This window comes from Phyllobates terribilis, unplaced genomic scaffold (assembly GCF_046119375.1).
Source record: "Phyllobates terribilis strain yellow unplaced genomic scaffold, ASM4611937v1 Scaffold_2__4_contigs__length_985480577, whole genome shotgun sequence".
Classification (NCBI taxonomy): Eukaryota; Metazoa; Chordata; class Amphibia; order Anura; family Dendrobatidae; genus Phyllobates; species Phyllobates terribilis.
The window spans coordinates 330184106-330208448 of record NW_027362762.1 but is presented as its reverse complement, the minus strand read 5'-3'; the positions used below and the strand labels follow the sequence as shown (position 1 = coordinate 330208448).

The window sequence follows — 24343 nt, the reverse complement described above, 5'->3', positions numbered from 1 at the left end:
GAGAGCGCTGTCTGTGGCATACACAGAAAATATATTGTAAGGTTTTCTTGCTTCCGTATCTCATGTTTTAAAACCAGTGAGTGGTAAAGATTGACTAGATACAATTATATCCACTTTTTAGTTATGAGAAATTTTAGGTATGTATGGGATTTCAGCTACAGGAGGTGTCTAGCAAATGCAGATCTGCATGAGACACTGTCCCTTCACTGTGCTGATCTGCAGGGATCGGACCTCCACCGATCAGATATTAAGGGGTATCTTAATCATAGACTGTACAGTTATCATTAGCCCCAATCTGCTTCCTCTCCTGTCTTGTCCTAGCTTTGATTCATCCTTTTATGACCATGAAAAGTGCCCTTGTTTAAGCAGCACCACCTACACGCAGAACACAGATGAAGATCACACTGGCATACACTTGAAATGTTTTGCCCAGCAGGGCTCTAGGTGCAGGCCGACCGTCTGTATGGAAAAAATCACATTTGGCAGAAGACTTCATTCATTGTAAGTTCATGCTCAAAAACGTACTGCAAGTCTGCCCTTCATCATAACTTTGCCTACTTCACCACCTTCATCACTTAATTATCCAATAATCCAAAACTAAATTGATACTTTTTCACTCTTTCCTATACTGCAAGTATTTTTTACCTTTTATTTCACCACTGTTCCGTTATACAGTGGGTACAGAAAGTATTCAGACCCCTTTAAATTTTTCACTCTTTGTTTCATTGCGGTCATTTGGTAAATTCTAAAAAGTTTTTTTTTTTCTCATTTATCTACACTCCGCACCCCATCTTGACTGAAAAAAAACATAAATGCAGACATTTTTGCAAATTTATTAAAAGAGAAAAACTGAAATATCACATGGTCATAAGTATTCAGACCCTTTGCTCGGTATTGAGTAGAAGCACCCTTTTGAGCTAGTACAGCCATGAGTCTTCTTGGGAATGATGCAACAAGTTTTTCACACCTGGATTTTGGGATCCTCTGCCATTCTTCCTTGCAGATCCTCTCCAGTTCCGTCAGGTTGGATGGTGAACGTTGGTGGACAGCCATTTTCAGGTCTCTCCAGAGATGCTCAATTGGGTTTTAAGTCCGGGCTCTGGCTGGGCCAGTCAAGAATGGTCACAGTTGTTCTGAAGCCACTCCTTTGTTATTTTAGCTGTGTGCTTAGGGTCATTGTCTTGTTGGAAGATGAACATTTGGCCAAGTCTGAGGTCCAGAGCACTCTGAAAGAGGTTTTCATCCAGGATATCTCTGTACTTGGCCTTCAATTGTAACCAGTCGTCCGGTCCCTGCAGCTGAAAAACACACCCATAGCATGATGCTGCCACCATGTTTCACTGTTGGGATTGTATTGGGCAGGTGATGAGCAGTGCCTGGTTTTCTCCACAAATACCACTTAGAATTATCACCAAAAAAAATCTATGTTCATCTTATCAGACCAGAGAATCTTATTTCTCATAGTCTGGGAGTCCTTCATGTGTTTTTGAACAAACTCTATGCAGGCTTTCATATGTCTTGCACTGAGGAGAGAGGCTTCCTTCGGGCCACTCTGCCATAAAGGCCAGACTGGTGGAGGGCTGCAGTGATCGTTGACTTTGTGGAACTTCTCACATCTCCCAACTGCATCTCTGGAGCTCAGCCACAGTGATCTTGGGGTTCTTCTTTACTTCTCTCACCAAGGCTCTTCTCCCACGACTGCTCAGTTTGGCCAGATCTAGGAAGACTACTGGTGGTCCCAAACTTCTTCCATTTAAGGATTATGGAGGCCACTGTGCTCTTAGGAACCTTGAGTAATGCAGAAATTCTTTTGTAACCTTGGCCAGATCTGTGCCTTGCCACAATTCTGCCTCTGAGCTCCTTGGGCAGTTCCTTTAAGGTCATGATTCTCATTTGGTCTGACATGCACTGTGAGCTGTGAGGTCTTGTATAGACAGGTGTGTGCCTTTCCAAATCAAGACCTATCAGTTTAATTAAACACAGCTGGACTTGAATGAAAGAGTAGAACCATCTCAAGGAGGATCACAAGTAAATGGACAGCATGTGACGTAAATATGAGTGTCTGAGCAAAGGGTCTGAATACTTATGACCATGTGATATTTCAGTTTTTCTTTTTTAATTAATTTGCAAAAATTTCTACATTTCTGTTTTTTTTTCAGTCAAGATGGGGTACAGAGTGTACTTTAATGAGAAAAAAAAATGAACTTTTTAGCATTTACCAAATGGCTGCAATGAAACAAAGCGTGAAAAATTTAAAAGGGGTCTGAATACTTTCAGTACCCATTGTACGTGGGGATGAGCAGACCAGTGTAAGTTCAGGTTCGACCAAACTTTAGGCCAAAGTTCAGTTCGGGAACCAGAACTGTACCTAAACTTGAACCCCATAAAAATCAATGATCTCTTTCTCTAAAACGGACTTCCAGGAGAAGTCTATGTTCAGAGTTCACCACCTAACACGGTGTCCAGTACGACCCCCGAACATTACAGTTAGAGTTCACTCATCTCTACTTAGCTTGCGAGCAGGGCCCTCATACCTCTGGTAATTGTTGATGTGCTACTCTGTAATGTCTTATATTGGTTGTACATGTCCCCTCTGAATTGTAAAGTGCTGCAAAATAAGCTGGCACTATTTAAATAAAATAATTATAGGCAATTATTATTCAAGTGCTGGGAAAGCCCTTAAAACTTTCATAACATGAAAGCAGACAAGTATTTCACTTCATCAGATACTTCCAAAATTGGCAATGGTTGTTTAACCTTCTCCTTGCCATGCACTATAGTAGGATACAGACTTCCTACTTTGCATTTTAGAATCAACTATCATAGTAATTATTAATATAATAATTACCAAAAAATGTAGGCGAAATCTCACTAAACATTAGATCAGCTCTAAAATTCTTCACGTGTATTGTCTGAAAACATCCCACCGACTAGCAAATAAATTGCAAATCTACCAGTGGCAAATGCTGCTCAAGAGAACAGATTGTGACATTTGTCTGTAAAAAATGTCACAATTTCAGTAGTTACAAAAAGTACAGCAAAACCACATCAGAAAAGCAGAAAAAAAGCTACAACAAAACTTTTAGACACGTTGAAACATGGAAGAATGAACTTAACCTAACAAAAGTCAGCCTCAATACAATTCCCTTTACTTTAGGATCTTATGAAAACTATTGAGCGTTCTTGACACTTCAATACTTGGTGGTTGCCGTCAGGTCACTGTACCCTACTCTTCCCATTTCAGGCCAGCTGGGAAGTCCCATTTCGACTATGATGAATGTGTTTATTAGCCCACTAATTAGTGTTTCTGGAGGTTGCACAGTGAGAACACTGACACTTGTTTGTTCAGCTTCATTAAGGTGTCTTTCAGATGTAAAAAGCATACTGTAATGAGTGACCATCAATAAAAGGTTGTATATTTGTGTAAAGAATAGAACGCAATTCAAATATAGCCATAGGTTAATTCACAAAAAATAAAATCATTTCATTTTAAGGGAAAGTATCATAGACTTTCAGCCATCAGTCAATGTAATAATAATAATTTTTTATTTATATAGTGCCAACATATTCCGCAGCACTTTACAAGTAAGTAGGGACATGAACATCCAATAAAAACAATACAATGTATCACATTTTAACAGTTACAGGAGGAATGAGGTCCCTGCTCGCAAGCTTACAATCTACAGTACATGGAAATGGGAGGACATAATAGGTAGAACATGGGTCATCAGCCAGTATCTGTCTAAGGGCAGTTACCGTGTGGTAATGGGTGCATGGAGGATGTGGAGACAAATGAATGGGCAGATTAAGATTAACATTTAGGAGGGAACAGGGGAGAGTTAGGTTGGTGAGTTGAGGTGATAAGCTTGTCTAGACAGATGGGTTTTTAAAGCACGTTTGAAGACATGGCGGGGCTAGATATCAGTCGGATTGTTTGGGGCAGTGCATTCCAGAAAACTGGCGCGGCACGAGAGAAGTGTTGGAGAAGGAGGTGTGAGGTTCGGATTAAGGAGCATGTTAGTTTTAGATCAATTGCAGAACGGAGGGCACGGGAGGGGTGATAGACAGAAATGAGGGATGAGCTCTAGAGCGGTGCAGAACTGTGGAGAGTTTTGTGGGTGAGAGAGATGAGTTTGTATTGTATTCTGTGATGAATGGGTAACCAGTGCAATGACTGGCACAGGGTAGAGGCGTTGGTGAAGCGGCCTGATAGAAATACGACCCTGGCTGCTGCATTCAGAATGGATTGGAGAGGAGAGAGTTTGTTTAGAGGGAGACCGATTAGAAGAGAGTTGCAGTAGTCCAGAGGAGAGTGAATAAGAGTGACAGTAAGAGTTTTTGCAGTGTCAAAGGTGAGAAACGGTCAGATTCTGGAGATGTTTTTAAGGTGCAGGTGACATGAGCGAGTGAATATGGGGAATAAAGGAAAGTTGTGTGTCTAAAATGACTCCAAGACAGCAAGCTTGCTCCTTGGGAGTTATGGTGGCGCCACCCAAGGAAATTGAAAAGTCAGGTATAGGTAGGTTAGTAGAAAGAGGAAAAATAAGGAGTTCAGTTTTGGAGAGATTCAGTTTCAGATAGAGGGAGGACAATGATGTTAGAGACAGCGGACAGACAATCACTGGTATTTTGTATTAGAGTGGGGGTGATGTCAGGTGAAGAGGTGTATAGTTGGGTGTCATCAGCATAGAGATGATACTGGAAACCAAATCTGCTGATGGTTTGTCCAATAGGGGCAGTATACAATGTATGAATAAATTGGCATTCGTCCCATAATTGCATCTTTTATGTGGCCTTACTTTTCTATATGGGACAATTTTAATGGAATTCACTTAAGATTCATTGTAATTTTTTATTTTAGTTTGAAGTGTCGCTTAAAGGGAATCTGTCAGCAGGTTTTTGCTATGTAATCTGAAGAATTCAGGGATGTGTCACTTGTCACATGCTGTTGAAGGATTTATCACTAAGATTAACATTGCTGGACTACAATAGTCCGGCAATGGCTCCCTCCCCGTGATAAGCACCTCACTGTCTATGGACTTTGTACATACAGAGCCTGGTGTGGGCAGGGTTAGCTTTCTCAGCTTTGCTTCATTCTAAATCTAAAAACCCAGATTACTGGGTGCAGCAGTTCTGACACAATCAAAGTTATACATTGTTGGATTCAGCTTCTCTTTGCCTACACCATGCTGCTCTCAGATGAGGTAGGAAAAACCTGCTGACAGATTCTTTTTAAGGCCCCCATAATGTCGTCAGAACCTACTGATATCAACGGGTTCAGCCGACAGTCTAAATGTGTATAAGGCTCTCATGACAGATGATGTCGGGGGAGATAAGGATCCCGTATGTTCTATTTTGCCCTGCTGATCCTTTTGTACTCCCTTAGATAAGCTGCTCATAGAAATTACAGGAGAGTTTGGTTGAACAAGTGCTCCAGTGTATGGGAAAGTTGGGCAAGGTAGCTGCTGGCCGAATGATCTGCCAAACCATTGTTTGTCTGACAGTTATCTAAAGTGTATGGGGGCTTTGGACACACATAATTCATATGACAGCGAGTTGTACTACAATGTATAACTCCACAGAGTGTCTAAGACCATATTTTAGATCAGTCGGATCCCAAAAAGTTACCCATCAAATGGTCTGGCTTTTACAATTCCAAGTTTACATGATGTAATTTGTTCTGTTCTGACTAAGGACAAACTACCCCAAGATTAAACATGTTAATATTATGGGGTCAAGATAAGCAGTTGTCAGACACCTCTTGTACCCCATAACTTTCCAGGAAATATAAAAGATCCAAACTAATCTAACATGGGTAGTCTCAGACAAGAGGAACTGAGCACAAGATTCTATGTATATACAGAACTTTAGTTGAGACAGTAATAAAACGATAAAAAAAAAATTTGAACAAAAGACGGTTATGAAAACAAAAAAAAATATGCAACAAATACTCACAATGGGAGCTTAGCCTAAAAGAAATAACTGGTTAGAAAAAAAAAAGATATTATTTACTTTAAAGATCTGTAACTAGCACAAGAAGAATGTAGAGGCTCCAAAGCTAGTACATAGATTTGATCTGTCCACATTAATGTGGCCATAGACCTTAGACAGCTGTTGGCCAAACATGTATGTGGCCCACAGCTATTCCTCCCAACCCCCAAACACACGAGCGCTAGGTGGAGTGTGCATGCGATAGGGTAATACAGTGGCTTCCACTACCTCAGGCAGAGGTTCCTCTACTAGAAGAACAAACTCAAAATCAGACATGCTGGATCCCAGATAATTGCACATTAGGCTATGTTCACATGTCCAGTCATCATCCGTTACCGTTAGAATGGATCCAGCAGCAATCCGTTGACAAAAAATTTGTCAACGGATTCAGATTTTCTTTAGCTGGACAAAAAAGTTATCAGCACAACTTTTTTGTCAACGAATTGCTGCAGGATCCGTTCTAATGGATGATACTGGACATGTGAAAAAAGCCTTAGACAGCTGTCTAGTAACATCTAAATCAGTGTATATATAAAAAGAAAACTAAGTCAGCTCAATCAATGAGGAGCCCGGAGCACGGAATACCAGCAGTGCCGCAGGAAGACCAATCGATAGAAAAAAAATGAATCCAGCTTCAGGAATCCATAAAAATAAAAAAAATGTATTGAACACCATTAAAAAGATTAAGACCATCCGGTCTTTAATCATTGCAATGATTAAAGAACGGATGGTCTAAAAACGCATCTGCCCAATTTCCCCCACATGGGGCTGTGACTATTATGCTTAAATACCTTAATCTTTTTAATGGTGTTCAATACATTTTTTGATTTTATAGATTCATGAAGCTGGATTAATTTTTTTTCTATCTATTTAAATCAATGGTTTTGTCCAACATTTGTCCATTGTGTTGGAGCACCTAATGCTGCATTATGACGTAGTTAGATTTAGGCCGCGGCCCCACTATCAGTATTTGGTCAGTTTTTTTTCTCAGGAGTGGGAGCTATAACCAGGTGAGGAACAATCAGAGAAAAGGTCTAATAGAAACAAGTCACCAATTCTGCATTTATCATCCACTCCTGGTTTTGGCTCCCACTCCTGAGAAAAAATACTGGCCGAATACTGAGAGTGGGGCCGTGGCCTTACACTGATACTACATCATTAGGTTTTTTCCACCTAAACTATATTTTTTCTGCTTGCTTCCAATCCTAGTTCGGGGAGAAGAGCTCCAAATTTTCCAGAGACTGATCAACAAGTATGGCATAGTGATATTCCCATAGTGTCATAAAATAATATATAGGTGGAAATATAAACGTAGTCTGGACTTCCTGATGTAACTAAATATTAACAGGCAGCTGATCTGGCTTTCTATCACATTATGGATGACCCTCTTTGTGGCTGGCATTAGAGGTCGATTGATCCTATTTTAGTCCACTCTCTTCAGGTCTTTAGTATGGTAGCATGCTTTCCCCACACCCCCAAGGTCTTGAGTGTCCATATACAATTCAGGCTTACACTGGATTTACACTGGACAATTATTGTGACTGAGTGTTCCTAAGGCTATGTTTTGATGTTGCCGATTTTCTGCACCCATTAAGTAAAATAGGGTACCGTACTTGCATTTCTTTGAACATAAGCAGCCTAAAAAAACTCATCAAAAACTCATTGTGGGAGCAGAGCCTAAGACTGCTTGTTTCACGATAATCAAACAGGCTGGCGATCATGTGGCCAAGGATTAGTATCACGTACGGGAAGTGTCAATGCCAATGTCTGTTGGAGATCCAGACAACTGTACCAGCGAATTTGTACCTGCAGCAAAATGCTCCATCATCAATTGAAATGATTTTTAAACAGGCTTAAAAGTCATCGTTCTCGGAAGCACAGAGAATGTCATCAGTCTGTGTGCACTGACTGATCCATCACTGATCAATCCGTGCATATACTCAGTCAGTCAGTTTATCTAAACAGGCTATTAACGACAGACTGTCAGCAAACAAGTAGCTGATCGACTTTTTTTTTTTTTTTTTTAACGAAGTAAGTTGGGTGGTATAAACCCACCTTTAGGGGCAGTTTACACAGAGCGACAAGCAGCACGTTATGGCAGCAGATCAGCAAACCTTTACTGATTGGCGGTCATTTGTTACATAGGCAGATTAAGGTAGACAATCCGCACTGACTGAGCGATCTGTAATAGATTGCTCAGTGCACATAGTCTGCCATGGTTCTTGGCTTTATGAGCCCTGCTTACACAAAACAATGTGCTTCCAATAACTATGATCTTTTACGCTGCGCAGAAGATCAAGTCACCCAGGAATGAGTGTTTTACTCATTCATTGGGTGATTGGCAGCCTGTTTACAATGCAAGATAATCAGGTTTTAAGAACACTCCTTCATGATCATCTATTAGTGTAAATGCAACTCTAGGCTACAGCAGAGCTTTTTATCCATCACCTTTTATCTATTTTCAGGTATCAGGGTGTGATTCTATACCTTATAGGAAAAGTGTGGAAATTATTTATTCCCTAAAGTATTATCTCAATTTTTACCCGATGGAAAGTCGAATTCAATCCATTTTCCCATTCAATAATGTCAGAGGCTCAGTACTGTTCTGGTTTCCCCTTTTCTGCATGTCAACATGCTTTATTATGGCTTCATCCCGTTTGATTCAATATTTAATCAATTTAATCAAGACTCACATATATTAATACTAATTTTTTCAATGCAATACATTTGGAGGTAGGTACCCATTCTATTTGCTCCCTTTTTAAATAAATAGTAACATTTAGATACCGAAAATAATCACTGTAAAAATCTAATACTTGGCTTTATATAAAAATAAGTTAACCGATATTCATTTTATGAGGACGGATTCTAATCATCATATAACTATTCTAGTTTGTAAAAGTACTGACCTGATATTAAGCCAAGATAACATGGGTGTTGTTCCACCACCTATTACCCACACAGTGAAGAAGACAATCAACAGCGTAGTGGAGAACATCATCTGATGAGCATAAGTAGCAGTGTCACGTATGGAAAGGGCAAATGCCATAGCTCCTCGGAGGCCTGTTGGAGATCAAAAAAACTTTATATGTGAATTTAGAACAGTGGCAAAATATAATTTAGATTTACACATGTGGAACAGGAAATTTTGTTTTAGAAGATGCCTATTAATATTACTGCAGCACCATCGAGACAAAGGAGAATCACTGGCTGTAAATATCAGAATAAAAATGTTAAAGGAAATGTGTCATCGGAAAACAAACTTTTGTTACACGTATTTTTTAAAGAAATTTTGACTCTTCTTTTCACTTCCCTATGAAGATCTGCAATAAAAAATATAAATTTGTAATCTTCCAATTTTCTCACCGGCGACTAGAACCATTTTAGATTCATACTTCCTAACCCTTCAGGAACAGTTTTCAGCGAGCTCATTATCATCACAGGCAGGATTACAATGATGGATAACACCTCTATATACATATAGATACATATAGATAACAAGAACAACCATTCACAGCAGGAGGTGTTTAATACTAAATATAGGGTCTGATTCAGTCTATTGCTGCTAATGTACAGGTGGATTTCCTGAAAGACAGGGAAATATCAGTCTAGAATAGGCCTTTGTGAAAATTGCAATATTAATAATATATATATATATATATATATATATATATATATATATATATAGTGATCTATGAGGCAAAAAAAACACCCCAAATGTTAAAAAAACACAAAAACCTGATTTAAACCACATGTCATTTTCTGACTATATTCCCTTTAACACAAGTCAATAGGAATAATTTCTGTTAGCAGACTACTCTGTCACAGGTCTTCATCTGGAGAAAAAATACATTATGCATATTGAAATCAAACATACCTGACTTTATTTCCCCTGGATTACCTTTAGAAGGTATGGTTTGTCAAAATACCACACACACACACATAAGATGTGTTAACTAGCATTTTGTAACAAGCATTGTCATTTGAGCAGTGGCGATGTGTTGAACCTAGGATTGACTGATGGCTAGAAAACATACTTACGTAAGCAGCACACCTAGGCGCGGGAGAGCCACGTGGAGCCCAGTCAGCACTGCACCTTCCCTACATAACCCTGATTTTGCGACTTCCTTTCATTTGCATGGGTTACCTTATTTTACAGGAACCAACAACATTGTGCTAAAGACCCCGGAGGGGTCGAAACGTCATGTTACTTTGTCTCACATTTCCCAGGACCTTTTTGCCCATGTCTGCTTTCACGGATAATAAAACTTGGCATCACCTGAATTAAGAATGTATGGTGAATTTCTCTTTCCTTGGTCGAGGGGTCACACACCCCGTTCCACCAGCACCTCGTAGAACGACAGAGTGCACGCCAACTCCCCAGTATCTGGTACTTTAATACGGACGGCCTATCCGTGGAGTAGGTCATCAATTCCAAATCGGTGAGGGTGCAACACCCAGCACCCCCACAATCACCTGTTCCCGGCAATGACCCCTTTAATTTTGATCAGAGCAATCATACAGTATCTCTCTAGGACTTGAGATTTTGCATGGCAGCTCCATTCTATGCCGTTTTTATTTAGTTTTTCTCCCCAAAAAGCAATACTTTGATCTACACATATGGCAGAACTTGTACAGCCGCCCAGAGGCCACGTGTCTCTACCAGGAGGTCATACATGCCCCATGCAGTGCTGTACAAGCTCTGCCATGGGCAGGAGTCTTACAGTTTAGTTTTGGTGTTTGCTCCCCAACGCTGCAAAATATTAACCTACCCGAGAACATTAACATGTGCTGAAAATTCCAGCCAATCTTGTGTCTTCTGCCCAGGTTCAGAAAAAAAGACAGGGGGTATACATGTGCTGCTCTGCCAACAAATACAGCTATCTGAAAAGGCAGTAGTTAAGGGCTCAAGACCTGAAAGGAGACTTGTGAAAATAAAAAAAAATGTGTATTTTCAGTTTGTGTAAAAAGCACATTATAGCACAAGCTGCCACAAGCAGAGATTTCTGCTGACCTGCTACTTATCAGAGGATATGCCACCAGATTTCACAAAATAAAGTGAAAAAAAAAAAAAAAAAAAAAAAAAACTTAGACCTGATGATGCTGATGCATTTACTCTGTAATTCTAAGTCAGAATAGCTGCATATTTATTTTAGTCCAGCTATAGAACGAGATAGCTGAAGTGCAAGTGTATTCAGTCTCTACCACCCAGACTGTCCGACACCTTACTCTTATACAACCATTCAGACAAGGATTTTTAAATAAGTGAACTAGCCTCAACAGGTCTAAGATCTGTGTAGTATGTCCAGAGTTTTTATTGTGAAATCTGGTGACAGATCTGCTTTCGCTAGATTTTTTTAATTAAAATGGAGAACTTAACAAAATTGGCGCTGCTCCACTGATTTTGAAACAGTTTTTTTCAGTGCCCCTTCGTTCCAAGCTTAAGCACCCCGGTAACTAAGTGTATACCACAAAACTTCTCTGTAGGAGTTTGCTTTTTCTCCTCTGATGCAGGCCAATCAAAAAGGGCTGCACCCACACAGAAGTTCTATGGTACATGCCCAGTTGGCTGAAGGGAAAACGTTACATCTTTATAACCAAGAAGCATAAATTTGGAATGTAGGGGCACAGAAGAAAAAGAAAAACTGTTCCAGAGTTGTTGGAGCAGCAGCAATTTAAAGAGGTAGTCAATATAAATTGAAAAAATCCAGTGAAAAGTCATCTAACAGATATTTAAATTATCATCTACCTACAAATGTGAAGGGATAATATAATTTATGTACCTTTTTTGGCAACTACTTATTATACTGCTCCCTATTCTACTCAGTAAAATTCAGAAAAAAGTTAAGTTTAATGCTAATATTGTGACTTATTAGTTGAAATGATGTGCTGCATACATACATATATCGTTTTTCATAATATGGCTACATTAATTTTCTAGGGATTAGTAGTTTGATGTAAAATGGACATTTTCAGAAATGTACTACTTTCTAGTCTCAAATAACTACTGAAATGAAGGCGGCGTACTATGCATCTACTCTAGAAACTAAAGGACCCCTATACACATTTGATTAAGGTTGGGCTGACCGCCAAACCATCTAATGTGTATGGGGGCCTCTTGTTTCTCCCTGACAGATGATGATATCGGTGGACATAAAGATCAGCTGCCCATTGAAAACACAAGGGGAGCGAGTCCGGAGAGACAGCTATGTGTATGACCGGCTAAAGAATATCATTGCGTTTATTGAGAAGGTCTTCATGTACTTAGACACTAAACCTAAAGTGGTAAAATCACCAATTAAATTCATATGCGTTTTCTAGTAAAAGGATACAAATGCACCAATCACAAAGACTGGGCTAAATACATGTTTCTGAAAGGTGAATAGCGCTAATCCCATGTAGGAAAATATGAAGTTTTCAGCAAGGAAGTGCAGGACCTCGAAAAGCTGTATGAAAACAAAGACAACATGGGAAAATGAAAACATTATATAAAAAATGGCCATGTACTGACCGTTATAAATAATACAATATAGATTTACCTTAACCGGCTATTTAGAATTCTTACTTTGCAGTATTTTTTCCATACTGCAAAGAATGCGAAATAGAAGGATTAATAGTTTACTTTTATCAACTAAAACACAAAGTGAATGCACAAGACAGAAATCTAAATCAGATCAATATTTGATGTGACCAACCTTTGGCTTCAAAAGAGCATCAATTCTTCTCACTACACTTGCACAAAGTCAGGGATTAGGGAAGATTTTAGTCATCTGTATGAGTAACCAACTACACCATACAGGTGATAACCATCATTTATATTATGTAGGTTGAAACACAGTGATTACCTGAAACAGAAAGAGCTGTGTAAGAGGCTGAAGAACAGCCAACTTCTGCTACCAAGGTTGTAGAAGACATCACAGGTCATGCACCATGGGAAGATGGCACACACCAACAAGACACAATGAAGTTCTATAGTATCAGCAAGTTTTCTCCCAGGCAACATTATAGCAGGCTGAGATTTCAAGAGGCATTGATCAAGCGCTTTTCATAAAGCAACAAGATATTTGAGGACCGTAGACACAGTATTCAGCTAAGGAAACTCCGTGCAGCAGATGAAAGACAAAGCAAGGTTACTTCCCTTCTATATCAGAAGATGTCCAATAGTGCCATCAGCTCAGAACTGGCAATAACCAATGGGTCCCAGCTACATCCACTACTGTTAGAAGTCTGGCCAGAAAGTGGTTTTAAAGAGAACCTGTCACCACATTTGACCTATCTAAACTATTAATATGGGCATACAGGTTATATAGACTGCTGAGGAGAGTCCTACCTGTATGTCTCATATCAGATGCCTTGTTGTGGATAAATCATCTTTTATCACTTTATATAAATGAACTCTTCCAGGCTCTGGGGAGGACGCTGCCTGGAAGAGAACTCAGCCTCCAGAGCTTATGTTACATGGAGGGGGAGTTACCAGTGTGAGGCAAGTAACTAACACAGAGCAGGAGAAATTAACTTTGTCTTCTTGCAAACACGTTCTTTGCTCCTGTCCGCTCTGCTGTATTGTAACAATATTGCAGCCCTGTCTGTCTGTGAGATGGAAGCTGAGAGAAACCTGCATGTGTGTCAGGTATAATCACACACAGCGAGATCAGGAACGCAGAGAGCGGCCATTACATATCACACTGGTAACTCCCCCGTCATGTAACAATCTCTGGGGGCAGAGTTATCTTCTGGGCAGCGTCCTGCCCTGAGCCTGGAAGAGGTCATTCATATAAATTGATAAAAGATGATTTATCTACAAGGCATCTGATATGAGGCATACAGGGAGGACTTTTTTCAGCAGCCTATAACCAGTATGCCCATATTAATAGTTTAGATAGATCAAATGTGGTGACAGATTCCCTTTAATGGAAGAATTGCGGCCAATTCGACATGGACACAAGGCCAAGTGACTTAACTAAGCACAAAACGTAGTGTAGGGATTCTCTCTCTTTGGTAGGCATTAGGTAGCGTTCACACAGGCAATGCAGTTTAGGTCCAAACACGTGCAGTTTTTATTTCTTTCCACAGGTTGCACAGCACTAAATCAAAATCATAAACATAAATCCCTAGGCTTGTCCAGGCGCTAACTAAACAGAACAGACCTTGACTATTCATACAGAGTTAAGCTAGCCCCAGCTTGGTCAAACAAAACAGCTATTGTCCATAGCATCCACTGATATTTGCGGTTTTCTGTGCACGGCCTGTGCAGACTCTTGACAGTTGGATTCTGGCCTGTCTCACTCTTTAGCTCCAAAACACATCCAGTCTGGTGCACCGTGCCTGTGCATTCACCAGCTAACACACTTACTTCTGCTCCATCCAGCAGACAGACACTACCTCAGGAGGCTGCCACACAATGGACCTACTTTCTGATTCTTAAAGAAACACTACAAGTGCTTCTAATCAAACACGGCAGAGCTGGGATTTAACCCTGTCCTTCCCAGCTATGCTGCAGTAGGAACTGGGGTGCAGAGAAAAATGGCAGAAGGTGAACTGCACTGATGAGTCAAAATTTAAAATATTTGAGATGTCAAAATTTGAAATATATGGCTGTAACAAAAGGCAGTTCGTTCATTGAAGGGCGGTACCATAATGAGTGTCTGCAGGCAACAGTGAAGAATGGTGGAGGTTCCTTCCAAGTTTGGGGCTGCATTTCAGCAAATGGAGTAATAGATTTGGTCAGGATTAATGTCCTCAAGGATGAGAAATTCATGCAGATTCATCATGCAATGAGATCAGGGAGGCATTTGATTGGCTTCAAATTTATTCTGTAGCAGGACAACGACCCCAAACATACAGCCTGTGTCATTAAGAACTATCTTCAATTTAAAAGAACAAGGCTGTCATGATTCCTCCACTCTGTGTCTTGGACGCAGTGAGCGACAGTTTTGCTGCCCTATTGAATCATGGTTGTGCGGAGCTGTCTGTGCAAATAAGGGTGTGGCCTCCCTTTTCTTTGAGCTGGACATTACGTTTATTACCCATTGCTGGGTGTCCATTAGTTGGGGCCTCGGTCCTTCTTGGCCCTTATTCATATTTACGCCATTTGACAAAAGGTAAAGTTTTAATACTAGAGGTTAGAACCATCCTGAATAGGGTCACCGTGATGTGGTGGGATGGCTTTTACTTTTTTTGATCAAAATTTAGTTAACCAAGTACCTTATATTATTTTCATGCACTAATGCCATTTATTTACTGCAGGGTATTTGCTCACTTTGTTTTTATCTTAGGTGTTGTGCTGAGCTATCAGTTTGGTGAGTGACAGCTCAGTCACCCCAATTTAGTGCAGGGGCGTGCTGAGCTGCCGGTATTTTGACAGACGGCTCAGCTGTCCAATCTTAGACTGGGTGGTGCTGACTTTCCTTCAGGTGTTCCCTGTTTTTAGTGATTACCCAGCTATTTAGCTAAGCTGTCAATCACAGACCTACCAGTTGTAGCTTTCAGCTCAGTGGTATGTTTTCTCTGTGCTCTGAACTCAGAAATTCTGATCTTTTGTTGCTGGACCTTGGATTTGCCTTTTGACTACCCATTTGTATTACCTCTTTCGCCTTGAACCACTCTTGACCTTGGAATTCTGACCCAGGATTGTGATCTGACTTTGCCTTTGTCTCTTCCCTCTCTTTATGACATACCCTCCTGGCTCTTGACCTCAGACTCCTTGACTTCCCTGACTCACGGCATGTCAATGAGAAGTGACTCAGCGTCACAAATGAGTCCTTACAGAGCCCTAATCATCAAGTTTGTCTGGGATTACATGAAGAGAGAAGGATTTGTACAATCCTACAGCCACAGAAGATCTGTGTCGAGTTCCACAAGATGTCTGGAACAACCTACCTGTTGCTTCAAAACCTGCATTCAAGTACCTAGAAGAACTGGTGCTGTTTTGAAGGCAAATGGTGGTTACAACAAATATTGATCTGATTTAGATTTCTCATTTTTGTATTCAATTTGCAATTTGTTAATTTATAAAAAAAAAAACAACAACTATTGAACAGTTATTTGTGAAAGCATTCTTACTTTGCAGCATATTCTCTATACCTGCCTAAACATTTGTATAGTAACACATATACATACATGCACATATTATATATATATATATATATATATATATATATATATATATATATATATATATATATATATATATATATATATATATATATATATATACACACACATACACACATACATATATATACAGTACAGACCAAAAGTTTGGACACACCTTCTCATTTAAAGAAACTTCTGTATTTTCATGACTATTAAAATTGTACATTCACACTCAAGGCATCAAAACTATGAATTAACACATGTGGAATTATATACTTAACAAAAAAGTGTGAAACAACTGAAAATATGTCTTATATTCTAGGTTCTTCAAAGTAGCCACCTTTTGCTTTGATGACTGCTTTGCACACTCTTGGCAATCTCTTGATGAGCTTCAAGAGGTAGTCACCGGAAATGGTTTTCACTTCACAGGTGTGCCCTGTCAGGTTTAATAAGTGGGATTTCTTGCCTTATAAATGGGGTTGGGACCATCAGTTGTGTTGTGCAGAAGTCAGTTGGATACACAGCTGATAGTCCTACTGAATAGACTGTTAGAATTTGTATTATGGCAAGAAAAAAAGCAGCTAAGTAAAGAAAAACAAGTGGCCATCATTACTTCAGGAAATGAAGGTCAGTCAATCCAAAAAATTGGGAAAAACTTTGAAAGTGTCCCCAAGTGCAGTTGCAAAAACCATCAAGCGCTACAAAGAAACTGGCTCACATGAGGACCGCCCCAGGAAAGGAAGACCAAGAGTCACCTCTGCTTCTGAGGATAAGTTTATCCGAGTCACCAGCCTCAGAAATCGCAGGTTAACAGCAGCTCAGATTAGAGACCAGGTCAATGCCACACAGAGTTCTAGCAGCAGACACATCTCTTCAACAACTGTTAAGAGGAGACTTTGTGCAACAGGCCTTCATGGTAAAATAGCTGCTAGGAAACCACTGCTAAGGACAGGCAACAAGCAGAAGAGACTTTTTTGGGCTAAAGAACACAAGGAATGGACATTAGACCAGTGGAAATCTGTGCTTTGGTCTGATGAGTCCAAATTTGAAATCTTTGGTTCCAACCACCGTGTCTTTGTGCGACGCAGAAAAGGTGAACGGATGGACTCTACATGCCTGGTTCCCACCGTGAAGCATGGAGGAGGAGGTGTGATGGTGTGGGGGTGCTTTGCTGGTGACACTGTTGGGGATTTATTCAAAATTTAAAGCATACTGAACCAGCATGGCTACCACCGCATCTTGCATCGGCATGCTATTCCATCCGGTTTGTGTTTAGTTGGACCATCATTTATTTTTCAACAGGACAATGACCCCAAACAGACCTCCAGGCTGTGTAAGGGCTATTTAACCAAGAAGGAGAGTGATGGGGTGCTACGCCAGATGACCTGGTCTCCACAGTCACCAGACCGGAACCCAATCGAGATGGTTTGGGGTGAGCTGGACCGCAGAGTGAAGGCAAAAGGGCCAACAAGTGCTAAGCATCTCTGGGAACTCCTTCAAGATTGTTGGAAGACCATTTCCGGTGACTACCTCTTGAAGATCATCAAGAGAATGCCAAGAGTGTGCAAAGCAGTCATCAAAGCAAAAGGTGGCTACTTTGAAGAACCTAGAATATAAGACATATTTTCAGTTGTTTCACACTTTTTTGTTAAGTATATAATTCCACATGTGTTAGTTCATAGTTTTGATGCCTTCAGTGTGAATGTACAAGTTTCATAGTCATGAAAATACAGAAAAATCTTTAAATGAGAAGGTGTGTCCAAACTTTTGGTCTGTACTGTACATACATACACACACACCATTTAAAGTTGTACAACACTGCTGCACTCACCATTTTAACGTAATACATTAGACTCATCATGTCTAAGATCTGCTAAATAATGTGTGCAGTTTGTATTGTGAAATCTGGTGATAGATCAACTTTTAATTTAGAATCAGGAGAAATTGTGGTCAGTCAAATGAGCAACCGAACATCTTTAAGCCAATACGTATTAGAATAAAGTAAGATGAAATAATTTAATATGTGAATGTACTAAGTAATGTCATAAAATATATATTTTAATTTTTTTTCATAATTTTTTTTTTTTTAAGAGGAGGTGCACATGAATGCATTTTGGCTGCCTTTTCACATTATTGCCTCAATTTCCAACCCGTCCTTGGGTCTTGTGACCTGAACTAACAGCACTATATCTGGCTATGATACTGTTAGTTTGTGTCACGAGACCCACGGTTAGGCCGGAAATTGGGGCAGCAATATGATTGGCAAAATGTAGCAGCAATGAGATTATATGGACTTTTCCTTAGGATTCTAGCAGCTTGAAACAAGCAGATTGTAGCTAAACCTTGGAAATGTAAACTGCCTTTAGCTGCAGCAAAATGTACACTGCATTGTGTGCAGAGCAGAGGTTCACAGCAGCACTTGTATACTGGTAAATTGTAAGGCTGGTGTCAGTTTCTTTAGATCACAAATGCTATATGCAACGACTGATTTCTAATTGTCAGATTTAAAACCCGGGGAAGGAAGGTGTCATTACCTGTTTAGTCCTATTCCTTGATTCAGGCGATAAATTATTATATGTATAGTGAGCCTGTGTGATGCCACAGAAGAGAACAGCGACTACTCCTGTAAGTGCAAGAGAAAAGTGTCAAAGTCAATCCTAGAGTAACAAGAAAGCAAATACTTCAGCCATTACCTTCTAACATCATGATCACTCTTCCACATAGACATATTCATCAAGCACTTAGAAGTGAAGATAAAGGATTGTGGCTACATATAAGTTTGATCTACCTCTCCCTTTGCATCTGATCTTATAGACTTGACTGACTATTAGAAAAATAATAATAAATAAAAAAAAATAACAATATGAACCTGGCAGAAAGGTGTGCAAGTGTTCTGCACATTTTGTTCTGAATCTGAATGTAGGCTTAATTTCATAGAACTAAATATATCATACAGAAATAATATATATAATCGCCATAAAGCTCTGTAAACCGACACTAAGCCTGATTCACACTGGACTGGTGACTGACAATTTAGAATAAGAACGGCATAGCAAACGGCAGACATATAGGAGAAAAGGGATTGCATATTGATTTTAAAAAACACGCCTAATCCTCTTCTTGTGATGTCTGACAATGGCTTCCTCCTGCTCCCCGAAAAAGAATGCATACACACTCAGGTGAACGGAGCATAGATCTGTATGAGGTTAGGAAAAATATATCTGTTGGCCAAACAGACAGCTGCTGAAGGCGCATGGCCAGCATTAGAGGATACATGTGTATGTGTATATCTTTATCCAAGGCAAAATAACCTCATTAGTTAAAAACATAGGAACTCTCCATAGAGACACTGGTTTTATATTCTTCATTAAAGGCTTAATGTTAGATGTGATTATTGTAATGATACTTGGTGGTCTCCAACCTGTGAATCTTAAAGGGAACCGGCCACGTCATTTATGCCTACTAAACTGCCCCCAATGTCTTACAGGTCATGCAATGTGCATCACTAACATGTTCTTCTCAAGCTAAACGTCTTATTATACAAGTAAAAACACTAAATCTTTACTCAATTGCCTACCAAACTGGACAGCTTTGACGTCACCCCAATCACTGAGGAAATCCCGCGCCTGTGCGCTTACAACCAGCTCCAGGGACATGAGCATAGAAGCCCGAGGAGAAGGACAACATCTGGAAGGAGTTTGTATGTTCTCCCGTGTTTATGTGTGTTTCCTCCAGGTTCAGCTGTTTCCTCCCACACTCCAAAGACATACTGATAGGGAATGTAGATTGTGAGCCCCAATGGGGACAGTGATAATGTCTGTACAGCTCTGCGGCATATGATGGTGCTACATAAGCAAATTGTAATAGATAAAATAAATAAGCTTCATTTGCTATATGCGAATGTACTGGAAGCAGCTGAGAGTCAGAGGCTTCGTGCATGTTGTGAGCATGCGCCATTCGACATACACCCAGCTTCAATGCGCATGATCGAGGAGCTGGTTGTCAGCGCGCAAGCTTTCCTTGGCAATTGGTGTGACATCGGGGCAGGCCAGCCCATCAATCACACTGCGATGGCCATGGCTACTGTCCAGAGGACTGTGACTGAGACGATATGCAGCGCCAAACATCTAACTGAAAGCCAGGTTCTGGTAGGCAATTGAGTAAAGATTTAAAGAGCATTTTGACTTTTATACTGGGACGTTTAGCTTCAGAACAATAAGATAGCGATGCACATTGCACGACCTGTAAGACATTGGGGCAGTTTAGTAGGAATATATGATGGGACAGGTTCCCTTTAACCAATCTTTAGATGCACAATGGATCTCCATCTATAAACTTACAAAATGTACATATACAGCAGGTACATCCACAGAATATACCCCCCTACCTGTAAAGCCACAAGCTTCAGCCAGGAGGAAGGTGCTCCAAGACAATAGAAAGAACAAAGCCGTCTCCAATAAAGGAAAGCAGTGCAGCTTGGTAAACTTCGTTACGTTACCGGACAGTTAAGGAAACAAAATAAGAAGGCGATCGCAAAATTCACTCATGCAAGGAACAATATCTTGGACAATGAACAAACACGAAAAAAGCAGAGAAACATTATTTTAAATATTACCAATTCCGTCACGGTAGCTCGGAGGCTGTTTTGCATGCAAGGCAATGACCGCACAGAAGAGAATGATTATATTCTAATATTTAATGATTTTAAGTGCTTACACACACAAGTCAGAATGTGATCACATCATACACTTCGGTAAACCCCTTTTTGTTATAGAACAGAGTCAGCTCATTATTGTTTGTTAAAATGCATCTTCTTTATTGTAAATCATTATAACAAGTCAGAAAAAACATGCAAAAGTTAAAAATGGCGAATGCGTTTTTTCCGAGCTATGTTCTTAATAATTGCATGGTTTCTCAGAGCTGCTTTATTGGTTTATAATAAAGGAGATACATTTCATCAAGACATGATTCCTACTGCTGGTTTTCATCATTCCTATAGTGATTTCAGGGAACCTGACAGTATTTCATGCTGTCCTAATCACTACTGACTCTTTGTAGTCACTCTCCACTCTTGTTCATTGATTAGGAGCCAGAATGGGAGTTTCTCTTCTTTTAAATCAAATTTATAGGTACAAGGATTTTTTTTGTTAAATACAGTGCCTACAAGTAGTATTCAACCCCCTGCAGATTTAGCTGGTTTGATAAGATGCAAATAAGTTAGAGCCTTCAAACTGCAAACGAGAGTAGGTTTTATGAACAGAAGCATAAATCTTACAAACCAAAAAGTTATGTTGCTCAGTTGAATTTTATTAAATTTTAAACATAAGAGTGTGGGTCAATTATTATACAACCCCTATGTTTAATATTTTGTGGAATAACCCTTGTTTGCAATTACAGCTAATAATCGTCTTTTATAAGACCTGATCAGGCCGGCACAGGTCTGTGGAGTTATCTTGGCCCACTCCTCCATGCAGATCTTCTCCAAGTTATCTAGGTTCTTTGGGTGTCTCATGTGGACTTTATTCTTGAGCTCCTTCCACAAGTTTTCAATTGGGTTAAGGTCAGGAGACTGACTAGGCCACTCCAACACCTTGACTTTTTCCCTCTTGAACCAGGCCTTGGTTTTCTTGGCTGTGTGCTTTGGGTAGTTGTCTTGTTGGAAGATGAAATTACGACCCATCTTAAGATCCTTGATGGAGGAGCGGAGGTTCTTGGCCAAAATCTCCAGGTAGGCCGTGCTATCCATCTTCCCATGGATGCGGACCAGATGGCCAGGCCCCTTAGCAGAGAAACAGCCCCACAGCATGATGCTGCCACCACCATGCTTGACTGTAGGGATGGTATTCTTGGGGTCGTATGCAGTGCCATCCAGTCTCCAAACGTCACGTGTGTGGTTGGCACCAAAGATCTCGATCTTGGTCTCATCAGACCATAGAACCTTGAACCGGTCTGTCTCAGAGTCCTCCAAGTGATCATGAGCAAACTGTAGACGAGCCTTGACATGACGCTTTGAAAGTAAAGGTACCTTACGGGCTCGTCTGGAACGGAGACCATTGCGGTGGAGTACATTACTTATGGTATTGACTGAAACCAATGTCCCCACTGCCATGAGATCTTCCCGGAGCTCCTTCCTTGTTGCCCTTGGGTTAGCCTTGACTCTACGGACAAGCCTGGCCTCGGCACAGGAGGACACTTTCAAAGGCTGTCCTGGCCGTGGAAGGCTAACAGTAGTTCCATAAGCCTTCCACTTACGGATGATGCTCCCAACAGTGGAGACAGGTAGGCCCAACTCCTTGGAAAGGGTTTTGTACCCCTTGCCAGCCTTGTGACCCTCCACGATCTGGTCTCTGATGACCTTGGAATGCTCCTTTGTCTTTCCAATGTTGACCATGTCTGAGTGCTGTTCACAAGTTTGGGGAGGGTCTTAAATAGTCAGAAAAGGCTGGCAAAAGAGATCTTTAATCCACACATGTGAAGCTCATTATTCTTGGTGCCTGAACTACTTCTTAATACTTTTGGGGGACAAAACAGAATTCTTGTGGTTTGAGGGGTTGAATAATAAATGACACTCTGAATTAACTTTTAAAGTTTTTAAAAAAAAAATAAAAAAAAAACAAAAACAAAATTTGCTGCAGTGCATTTCCCACTTCCAGGCTGATCTACAGTACAAATGTCACAATGCCAAGTGAATTCCGCATGTGTCAACCAGCTAAATCTGCAGGGGGTTGAATACTACTTGTAGGCACTGTATATACTAGACAACCCCCCTGGATTTAAAGGAACCCTTTCACCGGGTTTTCCCTATATAAAGTACGGCAACCACCATTAACACCTTTTCTACAACACACTGGAATGCTGTAAAAAAGTCCCCAATCCAGTCTGCAGATCCCAAAAAAGACCTTTTATTTTACTCACAGATGGGGCGGTCTGGTCCGTTGGGCGTCTGTGTTCTTGATCAGGTGCCTCCTCGCTCCTTACTGTCACCGTCCTGTTTCCCTGCTTCGTGTGGATGACGCGTCCTACGTCATCCACACAGAGTCCCCATCACGGTCCTGTGCAGATTCCCTGCTGAAGGCAGAGCAAAGTACTGTAGTGCACATGCGTTGGCTTTACTTTTTGGTCATCGGCGCTCTTTGGCCTTTCCCGGCGCATGCGCACTATAGAACTATGCTCTGGCCTGGGCAGGACAGGACGCCTGCACAGGAGCGTGATTGGGACACTGTGCGGATGACTTATTACAAGTCAGCCACACGAAGCAGAGAAGGAGGACAGTGATAGTAAGAAGAGAGGAGGCGCCGAATCAAGATCAGAAACTCCCATTGGACAGGACTGTCTGTGAGTATAACAAAAGGTCTTTTTTGGGATCTGCTTTGGTCACATGATAACCGCTCCAGCAGGCAAACAGCTTAATCCTGACATCGAGCATTGCGCACACTGTTAAGGTTTGGTAACCTGCAGTCACTTAGATGGAGTGCAGGAATTCAATGCCTTGCATGGAAAACCCCTTAAAAGTTTTATTTTTGCTTGACTTTTAGTTGTTACCAATTTTAATCATAAAAAAAAACAACAATAAAGCAAAGTTACTTACATATTTGTTATTTAATTTCCTCATTCGTCTACACAGCTGCACATTAATATCTACTGACTGACCATGGAAACAGATGTCTCTATTCTACTTTGAGACACGTGATTTTACATTTTATACATTTGATATGTTGTTATCTGAGCTTCCTCAGTGCTCCGCTCTATGCTAACCGGAAACTAGCAGAATTCACAAAATGTGAGAAAAGACTTCAAACGGAACTGGGATCACCACAATGTCAAAGGTTAAAGAAAATTATTTCTAAAGTTGACACATGTTATCTTTAAAGGGAGCCTGTCACCAGGTTTTTCACACACACACACACACACACACACACACACACACACACACACACACACACACACACACACACACCAATTTGTGCCCTAATGAATGGAATTGTTATTCTGTGCAAATATGAGAAAGGATATAAGAGCTGTGGAGACTCCGGTACAAACACCCATTGCAAAAGATCCACTGAATATGCCAACAAAAACACCAACAGACTTGAAAAAGGCAGCAGCGTCAAATGTGTGCGAGTTCTCACCGGTCGGCTGATAAGCAACTATAGACCTAAGAGAAAATATAGATTATGGCAGTAGAATCACATATTGGTCACAAGGAAGAACTACTTTGATTAATTCCTTTGCTAGAAGTCAAGATAATCCTATTAAA

General features: G+C 40.4%; 1 protein-coding gene across 2 annotated transcripts in view; it reads right to left on the bottom strand.

The window, feature by feature from the left end:
• The window catches only part of SLC9A7 (solute carrier family 9 member A7), a 118178-nt gene that overhangs the window by 12269 nt on the left and 81566 nt on the right, over positions 1-24343 (bottom strand). For both annotated transcript variants that reach the window (XM_073664465.1, XM_073664472.1), the window contains exons 7-12: positions 24095-24241; positions 20474-20574; positions 18621-18709; positions 12324-12437; positions 10764-10875; positions 8901-9054 (exon numbers count right to left, since the gene is read on the bottom strand). In XM_073664465.1, coding sequence (XP_073520566.1) covers positions 8901-9054; positions 10764-10875; positions 12324-12437; positions 18621-18709; positions 20474-20574; positions 24095-24241 — 717 coding nt within the window. The remainder of the gene's footprint in view (positions 1-8900; positions 9055-10763; positions 10876-12323; positions 12438-18620; positions 18710-20473; positions 20575-24094; positions 24242-24343) is intronic.